General features: G+C 32.0%; 1 protein-coding gene across 1 annotated transcript in view; it reads left to right on the forward strand.

Annotated features, from left to right (window-relative positions):
- The window catches only part of DNAH7 (dynein axonemal heavy chain 7), a 280,267-nt gene that overhangs the window by 96,542 nt on the left and 171,227 nt on the right, over positions 1-12,498 (forward strand). The window contains exons 19-22 of the mRNA XM_031960292.1: positions 4,314-4,507; positions 5,304-5,502; positions 7,725-7,865; positions 10,558-10,770. Coding sequence (XP_031816152.1) covers positions 4,314-4,507; positions 5,304-5,502; positions 7,725-7,865; positions 10,558-10,770 — 747 coding nt within the window. The remainder of the gene's footprint in view (positions 1-4,313; positions 4,508-5,303; positions 5,503-7,724; positions 7,866-10,557; positions 10,771-12,498) is intronic.

The following is a 12,498-nucleotide window of genomic DNA, read 5'->3' on the forward strand; positions in this document are numbered from 1 at the left end:
AAAGACAAACAGCATTCACATTATTTTGTCCATATATATTATTTTCATTTTAGAGGAACCATCCCAGTAGAAGTCATGTAATTTCTAATCCTTGCTTTCTCCGATTGGACAAATATTGATCATTGTTTCCTATTATTATTTTCTTATGGCTCTTTATTCTATAGACAAATTTGTACAGAATATTAACTGACTTCATCTAAAATAAACATATAATAATTTATATATAATATAATAATAATGATAAATGCCATTCATTTATAAGCAATCTAAATCAATTCTTCTTGAAAATAGATTTAACCTAATGTTATTATTTGTGTTTGCAACACATATTTAGTTAATGAATTAAATCCCTATTATCATGGAGGCAGAACATTTGAACTATGAGAACTTTAAGGAAATGACTACTGTCAGTTCCCCAGATCGTAATATTTTCTTCTTTACTACTCCAAGATAGCCTATAGACAGCATGTAAAACCAGGTGATATCCAGCCACACCAAATCCAACACTAAAGTTATTGACTTGAGTGTGTTGATAATGAAGGAGGGAAAGCAAGAAATACTAGTGAGACTATAGTAGAGCAGATTAGTACAACCCTAAAAGTCTGGTTATCTGAGTAGTGTTTTTTTTTTTTTTAATGCAAATGTGTTTGTGTTCATATTATCTGTATCTTTGGGAAAAGTCTTAGCATTGAGTTCTGTTGCAAGTTGCTTGAAGTTGTCACATTTGTCACAAGGTCAGTGACGGTCATACCCTCAATAAAATCTTATGAGCCTTTTCTTTTTCTCAGGTGCATGGCTATATCAGTGTTCTTCAAAATCCATTATTCAGTGGTTGGAGGTCTTTGCATCCTAATAATGAGTTATTCTAAGCTTATTTCTATTGTTACTTTTAATGCAGAAAATTTGAAAATTTGGTTTTATATTAAAGAGTAAGTTAGGTGGCATAGTGGAAAGAGCAATGGACTTAAAATTAGGAAAATCTGAATTTGATTCCTTCCTCAGGAATTTACTTAATGTGTGACCCTGAGCAACTGTCTTTTCATAGGCTTTGTTTCCCCATCTATAAAAAGAGGCTAATCAGACTTACTTCTCACTAGCTGTATAGATCAAATGAGATTATATATGTAGATGTGTTTTTGTGTGTATGTGCATATATATGTGTGTAGAGTACTTTTCAAATCTCAAAATAAATGCTAGTTATTATTATTATCTCAAATATTGGGTACAAAGTACAAATGTTAAATAAATATTGTTTTCTTTCCCAGGTTATAAATGTTTTAAGTCTGTTAAAGAAGGTTTTTTAAAGATATAAACAATGAAAATTAACTTAAAAAAAAAACCCAAAACATGATTTTCCAGAAGATGGCACTCTAAGTACAGCTTTCTCGTGTTTGGATGTGAGATTTTAAAAGTACCCTATCCAAAAGAATGCATCCATTTAAATATTAACTCATGTCTAATTCTTTTTTTGATATGCCTTTTTAGCAAAAATCTACCAGGAAGTATAAACAAAATAATTTCTTTAAATGCTTACCTTCCAAAAGAATCAGAAATGTTTTAGGGAAATATATTTTAATGGAATGATAATATTCTTAATTTTAATTACAAATTCTCAAGTTATACTGTTAGATAATAAAGAAAACTTCTTTGTGGACATTTATACAACATATAGTGACTCATACATTAGAGAAAAGCTTGTCAGAGGATATAATTTATATATTAGCATTAAATATTATTTTGGAGATACTATCACAAAAATCTAAACACCAAATTGTTTGTTTAATGTTGGCATTGGGCATTGTTCAATCCTCAATCATAACAATATTTGTTTTATGTAGATTTGCAATATAGATAATCTTTCCAAAAACCATCAAGGAACTTATCTTGAGGATATACTTAGATGATCATATGTTTATATGCTCCCTCTGTATCAATTAATATTTGAATTGATATTGAAAATTGTTTTATCTACTTTACTATCTTTTTATTTACCAGAGAAAGGAATTAAAATACATTTAAAAAGGGGTCTCTTCAGTAAATGGCAGTAAATACTTTTGAGTTTTGAATCACAAGGTCCTTTGGGCCCTTAGTTTTACTGGTGATAAAGAGTACATGTTAAGAAAGAAAACTATAAACAACTTTTACTTGAAATGGATATATTACATTTTTTACATTTTAATATGTAGTTGAAAAATTGTCATGAGAAAAGTTAGATTGTTTATATTTGGACAAAGAAATAATATGTTGTGGAATATAAATACTCGATATTACGTAAATTTGTTATTCTTGGCACAAATCTCAACACATTAAAAAAAAATCAGTTTCTCATGGTTGAGTGAATTTGAATCATTTGAAAGAAAACAGCATACAATAGAATTTTGCTCTAATGCTACCCTTTAAAAGTTCTTATTGTATAAAGTGAGGAAAAAAGTCATTTTAGTAATTTAGGAACTAAATTAAATGCAAGTTATTTCAATAAGTAAATATTTAGTGCTTGCAATGTTCCAGAAACTCTGTTGGCACTGGTGATTTGTAGAGAAAAACAAATAGTCTTTATCTGAGACTGACAGAGAGAGAGAGAGAGAAAGTGTGTGTGTGTGTGTGTGTGTGTGTGTGTGTGTGTGTGAAAGAAACAAAAAGAATGAAATTAAATAAACTTAAGAGGTATCTGAGACCCACTTTAAATCAAATTCTGCTTAGTAGTAAAGAATATTATAGATTGAGATTCAAAGTATTTCATGATATGTCATAAATGCTTCTTTAAAGTTCACTGTGAGAATCTACTATGCTTCAGGTGAAGTAAAAAAGCAGGGATAGCCATCCTGATCTCAGATCGAGCAAAAGAAAAAATTTATCTAATTAAAAGAAATAAGGAAGGGCACTATATCTTGCTAAAGGGTAGCATAGATAATGAAGCAATATCAATATTAAACATATATGCACCAAGTGGTGTAGCATTAAATTCTTAAAAGAGAAATTAAGAGCGCTGCAAGAAGAAATAGACAGCAAAACTATAATAGTGGGAGATCTCAATCTTGCACTCTCAGAATTAGATAAATCAAACCACAAAATAAATAAGAAAGAAGTCAAAGAGGTAAATAGAATACTAGAAAAGTTAGATGATAGATCTCTGGAGAAAACGAAATGGAGACAGAAAGGAGTACACTTTCTTTTCAGCACTTCATGGAACCTATACAAAAATTGACCATATATATTAGGACATAAAAACCTCAAACTCAAATGCAGTAAGGCAGAAATAGTAAATGCATCTTTTTCAGACCATGATGCAATGAAAATTACATTCAACAAAAAGCCAGGGGAAAGTAGACCAAAAAATAATTGGAAACTAAATAATCTCATACTAAAGAATGATTGGGTGAAACAGCAAATCATAGACATAATTAATAACTTCACCCAAGAAAAGGACAATAATAAGACATCATACCAAAATGTGTGGGATGCAGCCAAAGTGGTAATAAGGGGAAATTTCATATCTCTAGAGGCCTACTTGCATAAAATAGAGAAAGAGAAGGTCAATGAATTGGGCTTGCAACTAAAAATGCTAGAAAAGGAACAAATTAAAAACCCCCAGTCAAACATTAAACTTGAAATTCTAAAGTTCACTGTGAAAGTTAAGCACTCTGATATTAATTTGCAAAGATCACAAAACATTTTCAGTGATAGATATCTCAATAAAGATTGTTAAATATAATTTCTGTTATACATATATCATCAATATTATTATTATTATACCTTCCTTTTCATCACCATGCCCAAATGCTTGTTGACTAACTTTGTTATATTTTTCCCAAATATACTTTATTTGTGTTTTTGTTTTCAAATTTCCTTATGAGACAGCAGGTTCTTATTTCCTTTTTTCTTTCTGTTATTATTTTTTAAGTTCATTAATTTCTTTAAAACAACACATATTTGGGGCAGCTAGGAGGCTCAGTGTATAGAACATCAGCCCTGAAATTAAGAGGACCTGAGTTCAAATCTCATCTCAGACACCTAACACTACCTAGGTGTGTGACTCCGGCAAGTCACTTAACCCCAATTGCCTCAGTAAAAACAAACAAAAAAACCTACACACAACACATGTTTAGATGCCTAGATTGAAGTACAAATATAAAGATTACTTTTGCTTAGTGTAATCACAGAGATGTACCTACTAAGTTAAGTCACATTGAACAAAATCATTTCTGTATATTATTTTATAAATTGACTTCTAAAAACTTGGCCTCATTAATAGTACAAAATGGGAAACTAAAGTTATTTTCTATTTTTCATTTAATGATTGAACTTTAAATTAGGACAAGGAAGTTCTCAAAGTGGTGACCATAGATAAAATGCTACCAAAGCTGAAAAAATGCAATGAATTTTTGGAACTTATACTTAAAGGACTTAATGAATATTTGGAAAAGAAGCGTCTATTCTTCCCAAGGTTCTTTTTCTTATCCAATGATGAACTTCTTGAGATTCTGTCAGAGACAAAGGATCCGACTCGGTAAGTAGTTTTCACAAAATGCACAAGATAATTGATATTCAAGCTATACAATAATTTGGCTTTAAAGGACATATGAAACCAAGCTTCGTTTTTTTTATATTATTCACTATGATACCAAACTTTAAAAATCATTTTAATGGAAATAATACGGATTATCTTTTTTTGTCTTTAACTTTGCTAAAAAAGATGTCACTTTTGGAATTTAGAATTTTGTTTTCATATTTTCCGATGGATTCATAAAACATGTATTTTATGTCTCAAACTTTGAAGGAAGTATACAAACAGTTAAGGCTTCAATAACAAATTACTAGATAAGTTTTATGGTTTTTTTTTTGATTATATAGACTTATGTTTGTGCAGCCATCTAAAAAGATGGTTTGATGCATCTGTGATCTCATCAATATTGATGCTCCCTTCAGAGAGTTCTACCTCAAAGCCACCCATATTTTTTTTAACCAAGAGGGATTCTTATTTGTCTGCTCTGTGTTCTTCCAAAGGGAAAATAATGGTAAATCCAAAGGGATTTACAAGATTTAAATGATTATTCATTTAACTCTTATTTGTACATCAAAGTGAGGGATATTAAACTGTGTTTCCATTACATTAATATATGTCTTTACTCCAAAAAAAAGAGCTGATTCTGCTTTTAATACAGTGTGAGGGATTTTAATGATTTGTAGTTTATGATCAAGTTCACACTATTTTATTTCCAGCACCTTTTCCTATGGAAAATGTTGGGTTTGTGTGTGAATATTTAAAGGCTTACCTGAATTTGACATTTGGTTTGTTTTTACAGAGTACAACCTCACTTGAAAAAATGTTTTGAAGGAATTGCCAAGGTAGAATTCACTGAAAATTTAGATATAACTCACATGAAGAGCAGTGAAGGAGAAGTTGTGGAACTTGTAGAAACAATTTCAACAGTCAAAGCTAGAGGTCAAGTGGAAAAGTGGTTGGTTGAATTAGAGAGAGCTATGCTAAAATCTCTTCATAAGGTAAGATTTTCTGTTTCCTTCTTGATTCTCCATAAGAAATATATGATATTAATATTATTAGTTAATAATAAAATGAATAATTCAATTATTCATTGATAGGTAGATACTTTGCCAGTTAAGGATAATTCAAAATGCCCTGTAGAATGGAAAATGTTTTCAAGTTGGTAAAGCTATGTATATTTGCAAAATGGAGAGACAAAGAAAAAAAGGGAATAAATGGGATATTTTAAAATTGATGTTTACATTTTGGATTTACTTTACTTTAGAGTTCAGCATTTCAGTCTGAGTAAAAATAATTAGGTCGTTATTGTAACTCTGCCTTTTTACCCAAGTCTCTTCTCTGCCAGACTAGAGGTTTATTGGGGAAGCTAATCTATCACAGATGAGTGAATGTTATCTCTTTCCTCCTTTGAAAGGGAGTGGTAAAGTTGTCAGGTATTCCTACATACAGTGTAACATTTTCCCTGTCAAAGTACATTCTTTGTAAAAACTTCTTCTGCCGTCTTTGGTGGCTATTTCAAAATGGAACAACAACAAAAAGTAATGAATGAAGATTATTGACAATTATTGAAGAGTACTAGTTTTTCTTTTTTTTCCTCAAAATATTTGCATATTGTAAAATGTGTTCATTCTATGCTGATGATCAAAGGAATTTGATTTTATGTGTATGAATGCTCTCTCTCCTGATTCAGATTACAACTTATTAAGAATTGCCATTTCTGACAAATTTGGCATCTGGTGGTCACCTTTCTAATGACATCTCTCTGCATACATGTGTGTATATATATATGTATATATACATATATATACATATATATATATAGGCTAAATTAATCGAGACATAAATGATCTCTTCCTGGGCCTTCTCATATAAACTTCCCAGCTTCTAAGAGCTACCAGAGTTTATGTTCTTATGAACGTAGTCTTCTGGGAAACCAAGATCACTTCTATGCTATGATGACACATTGGAGAAAGATTTTAGAAGCAAAATAGACAAAAAGGAGAAATATACAAAGAAATATAATATGAAATATGAAAAACTGAATATATTCTTGTGTGAATAGGCTATTTGCATGGATGCCTCATTGTGCTTCTCCATAATACCTGAAGATAATTAAAAATGAATTGATATTTTATTATTAAAGCATAGTTAATATTTTTGAATTCTCTATCAATCTGTTACTCTGTCTTAATGGATTACAAGAAGTTCACTATAATATACTCTCCAGAAAGTTAAATAATTTAAATAACAGTGCTCAGTTTCAAATGCTACATAATAGAATTCAATATACTTGTTGGGACTTCCTCTATACCTTTGCTGAGGCTCTATGGCATCTCTCAGGGCTCCAAATAGTTTCCTTTGAGAACACTCTGACTTTTCTCATTTCTTGCCATGTCTCTTGTGCCATTCTGCTCCTTCAGTTCAAATCATCCTTTGATCAATTTCCTTTTTCCTATTCCTACTCTATACTGCCCTTTCTGTGACTTCTTCCTGGCCCTTTGTAGCATTTTTATTGTCCTTTAGCCTTCCATCATTTGTCCCCCTCAACATTCCACTTAGCCTAGAAATCCAAAATGGCGGTAGGAATTCATCATTAAAAAGCTAGTTTTGATAACTATAATACATTAAGTTGGTTGTAATCTTAGGATATTATACTGGTGTCACTTTTTAATTGAGGATTATAATTCACTAGGAAATATATCAGGTTCGTGGTTCTAAATCTATACAGTGGGCAACTTAAAGCCTAAGAATTACGATAAACAATTTCTTTAATAAAAACAAATTTGTAATCCCCAAATAAAAGTAGTCTGCAAAGAGAATAATGGGTGAAAATAGCTCATAAGAAAGTTCTCTTGCATTTCAGGAGCGCCTCATGAAAGTCCTATAACTTTCTTTATATGTACTTCTCACTCATGGGGTACTTAACTGGATTGTAGACTGGGTTGAGGTAAAAAGGAGAGAGGCAGGGTTTGAATTAATTTGGGAAAAATATTTCATTCAGATTAATAATGCCATCAACAACACATAAAATACTTAATATTTATTCTTGCTCTCTTCACAGAATTAAGTTCTATTTATGAAATCACATTGCATGGTGCTTTCAGAAATAGTGATTTTTTTTTAAAGTTGTCATACTGTTTAGTATTTTAGTATAAATTTTGACTAAACTTTGTTCAAATAAAATATGTGATTAAATTGTAATATTTTCTGTTTTGATCAGGTAATTAGAGAAGCAATTGCTGCCTATCCCAAAAATGAACGTATTAATTGGGTAAGGGAATGGCCTGGACAAACTGTTCTTTGTGTATCTCAGATCTTTTGGACATCTGAAGTACAAACAGCTATTAAGAAAGGGCTAGAGGTAAAATATTCATAATTATATGTGAAAAATGTAATTCGGTAAATGGGCATGTCTATGGGTACCAACAGATATAAGTTAGTGGAAAAGTATCTGCAGATTCTGAAAAATAAGCAATAATGAATAGTAATAGCAATGTGCCCCGGGGGGGGGAGAGGGGAGAAGGGGGAAGGAGAAGGCAGAGAGGGAGGAGATATGTGGAGAAGAATGTGCTAGCTTGGAAGGAGACTCCCAGTGGTGGCTTTGGTGGGTTTCCCTTCTGGTTGGGTTACCTGTGTCAATGGCTGTTAATCTTTTAATCAGTGATGTAAATCTGAATATTGCCTGTCATTTATATTATCAAGTGTAAACCATGGTGTTTCAAAGTAATTTATAATGGTGTCAAAGCAGTGGAAACTTTAATAACTATAATATAATCAAATATTTATAACTAAGAATACATCCCCTAGGAGACAGTGTAGTGTTTATGAAATAAAAGATTGTCATTGTTACCAGGAAGCCATGGGTTCAAATCCTACCTTTGATATATACTGAATCAATGAAATGTTCCAGTGTGGAGAGTTCAGTGCTTGAGTCAGAAAGACCTGAGTTCAAATCCAGCCTTGGAGTTTACTAACTTTTTACTTGCCTCTTTCCTCAACTATAATATGGGGAGAATAATACCTATCTCCCAAAGTTGTTTCAAGTATCAAATGAAATAACATTTTACAGTCCCTGGTAAATAGCAGGAATGACGTAAATGCTAGGCTATCATCATCATCTCATTGTCTTTATTGTCATTTACAGATATAGGTAAGTTTTGTTTTTGTTTGTTTTTTGGCCAGGCAATTGGGGTTAAGTGACTTGCTCAGTGTTACATAGCTAGGAAGTGTTAAATGTCTGAGGCAGAATTTCAACTCAGATCCTCCTGACTCTGAAGCCAGTGCTCTACTTATCTATAGCCTTGGAGAATGAATATCTGATTGAACAGAAAAGTTAGTGACATGGATAGGTAGATAGATAGATAGATAGATAGATAGAAAGATACATAGATACATAGGTAGATATTGGTAAGTAAGTTGCAGTTACTTATCTATAACCTTAGAGAGTAGTCTGATCAACTGAATAGTGAGTGACAGATAAATAAATTGATAACGATATATAGATATAGATATAGGTAAGTAACTATATAGTTATTTATCTATAGCCTTAGAGAATAATCTGATTGACTGAATAGTGAGTGACTTGGCCATTGTCACACAATAACAACAGTAATATTCTGTAGAGTAAGTTTTCCTCCTGGAAGTCCCTTACACTAGTGAAATCATTTTACCTATTCTCCTCACCCTCATACAATATCTTATGGAGATGGATTAATATCTAAATAAGTGGGTGTGGCCAAACTCCCACTCTCCTCCACCACAAATTGCTTACAGTTCTTCCTACACTAAATTCATGTAAAAACTGCCCTTTGGTTTGTGTCCTTTTACCTCTCTGCACCTCAGAAGAACAAATGTTGGAGACTTGATGGTCAAGTCAAGTCAAGAGGCATTAATTAAGCACTTACTATGTGCCAGGCATTGTGCTAAGCACTGGTGGTGTAGTGTTTATGATTCTGTTTCCCAGATTTAGGTTCTGGAAATATGATGTGGGTAGAAGGAAAAGATCTGGACTCAGAAAACTTGGGTCTGAATAGGTTTCTGACACTTGCTATTGGTACAGCTTTAGACGAGTCACCTTTGAGATCTTTTTAGTTGCTTTATCTATAAAGTGAAAGTTTTGGACTAAATGTTCTCTCAGGTTCCTTCCAACCCTAATGTTCTGTGATTCTAATCTATGATGCTTTTGCTTAGAGAGTGTCTGCAATTTTTATTGCTACATGTTAATTTTGTTCTCTTCTTTAAGGATAACATAGTCCACTACCCTGCCATATCATGTGCAGTGGTGTTTTAGAGCTTTTTCTTTTTTGCTTATAACTGCTGGTGACTCCATGACATGCTATGCTTATTATAATAATTTTAAATGCCTTTTAAGAATAGTTAAATTCCTTAATTCTATATTCACATAACAAACTTTTCACATAAGATACATATTTTGATTTCACATAAGGATACTTTGCACCTGTGATACTATGATAAATTAGTATTCTGGTACAAACCATTTTAGTGAGTTTGAGTGCCATGGGTCATTTTTTCCCAAGGATTGATTCTTGAATGAGCTTATCATTAAGATTTGGATCAATATAACAGAAATTATTTCCTAAGTTTTTATTAAGCCCAAGAAAATACAGGAAGCTTGGAACCTTTCCATCATCACTTTGTTGAGTATTACTACAAGACCAATGCAATAAAAATAATCTTTGTTTTTGCATTATTTAGAATAGTAATTATAATGATAAGCATAAATAAATAGAATGTTTACTGAATAGCATAAGTGAACAGAACTGGTATATTGGTGGCATGGTAGCTGAGGCACTGAACTTTGAGTTTGGAAGACATGACTTTGAATTCTGCTTTAGCTGCTTGCTCTTTCTCATGATCAAACCATTTATATCTGCTCTCAACCTCAGTTTCCTCATCTGTAAAATGGTGGTAGTAGCATCTATCTCAAAATATAAGGCACTATAGCATATCATTAAATAGTTATCATTGTTATTAAGTTCAAGGAGTGTCACATTATAGTGAATAACTATTTTCTTATTTTCTTTATCTTTCAGGCTCTTGATGATTACCTCAATCAGTGTTCTAGGCAAATTGATGACATTGTTACTTTAGTTCGTGGAAAACTATCTAAGCAGAATCGAGTGACTCTTGGAGCATTAGTGGTGCTGGATGTCCATGCTAGAGATGTTCTTGCAACTCTTGTGAAAAAGAAAGTCAGTGATGATAGTGACTTCGAATGGTTAAGTCAGCTTAGGTACTACTGGATTGTAAGTAATATCAATAAATCTCATTATAAAGTAATTTTAGTTCATAGCTTTTTAATTAATACTTGCCTGCTGACATAGAGAATAATCTTACTAATGCAGATATTTTTGCTGATGATAGAATATACCCAACCTATCATTTGGCAGAATGCAGATTAAAGTAACTAAGAGTTATATATAATATCTAGTTTTAAGATAAAAATTGTTCTTTTAATTGCTGTTATCTGCCATTTGTACTTGCTGAATCCAGAGTTAGAATTAGTCCAACCTGAAATTGGATTTTGCAAGTTCTAATATACAGGTAATCCCAATGGTCTTAAGTGCAGTTTTAAACTTTTTAAAACATTCTATATTTATGTGGCATCTGGGGCATCCTTCTTCTCACAGATGAGAAGTCTATACAGTGTATATTATTCCTAAGTTCTAGATAATTTCTGAGTCTGCATCAGAAGGCATAATTAGTTAATGCAAAGGTATTTAATGAAAAAAGTAGAGCAAAAATAATAATAATCAAGTGAAGTGGCTGTGATCCCAGCTATTAGGGAGACCAAATGAGCACAGAGATTCTTATTATTGGTGGGTTATGCCCTTGAGGTGTACATAATAGTTTCAGCATCAGTATGATGAAGTCCTGGCAGCAGAGGGTTATAAGGCTTCTTAAAAAAGGAGTGAAAATCCGGTCCAGTTTGAAAATGGAGCTGATCAGAGTTTTTGTGCTGATTAGTAGTGCAATTGCCCACCAGTAGCCCATACACTTTTAGTATGGACAAGATGGGAAACTCAAGTCTTTTTTTTAAGAGTGGGGAACCAAAAGAACATTTTTTCTCAAAAGTCTGGGGTACACTATTTGGAGACATCATCAAGCTGTTCCTACTGAGCTTGTTCTGTTTTATTCTCATATGGGTGCATATTCTCTATCAATGAGATGCTCTTGAGTTTTTGTGGTCATTGCTAGGTGCTGCTTCACTAGTCACTTAATTGCTGCTAAGGTATTGCTCCCCTGGGCATAAAGTAGTGAAGTTTTTGGATTGCAGTTGGAAGTTCTTAATTTAGGTACTGTCTTAAATCCATGAAAGTAAGAATGGGCTCTACCATTTCTCTTTTAGCTTAAAATCTAGAGTTAAGTTTAAGCTTCAATACTTTTTGTGAGGGAAGGTGACTACATTTTGAATGTATTTAATCTATTTCATTTTTTTCCTCTTCCAGTTTGGGAGCAATGTTCTTTTTCAAGCTGCTATCAGACTTAGATTTAGACAGACACTTTAAACTTTCATCAATTACTGAGTATGCACCTACAAAATCATTTTAAAGTGTGACCTTTCCATAAAATTTCATGAGAAGTTGGTCTGAAATTCCCTGAATTTTTCTCACCTCCCAAGATCTATTTGTTTCCTATTCAAATGAAAGGGACATTATTAGGTGAGAACAACAACAAAAAATATGATGTCCCATCATATCTTTGTCAATTCTTTTTTCCAGTTTCTTCCTTTAAAATGTATATGTGTTTAGCAAAAAGCTGCTTGATATACCCTCCATTATGTAATGTAAGCATGGGTTATAACAAAAAGAATACCTTATATTTATTCAGTTTTACAGTTTATTCTTTCTCATACCTCATAGCTCATTTGTTCTCATAGTGTTACAACTTAATAATTTTTATTCCTCAAAGAAAATTCCCTGAATAACATTTATAGTCATAGTTTTTTTTTAGAAATTATTATATTCAAATTA

This window comes from Sarcophilus harrisii, chromosome 3 (assembly GCF_902635505.1).
Source record: "Sarcophilus harrisii chromosome 3, mSarHar1.11, whole genome shotgun sequence".
NCBI classification, from domain to species: Eukaryota; Metazoa; Chordata; class Mammalia; order Dasyuromorphia; family Dasyuridae; genus Sarcophilus; species Sarcophilus harrisii.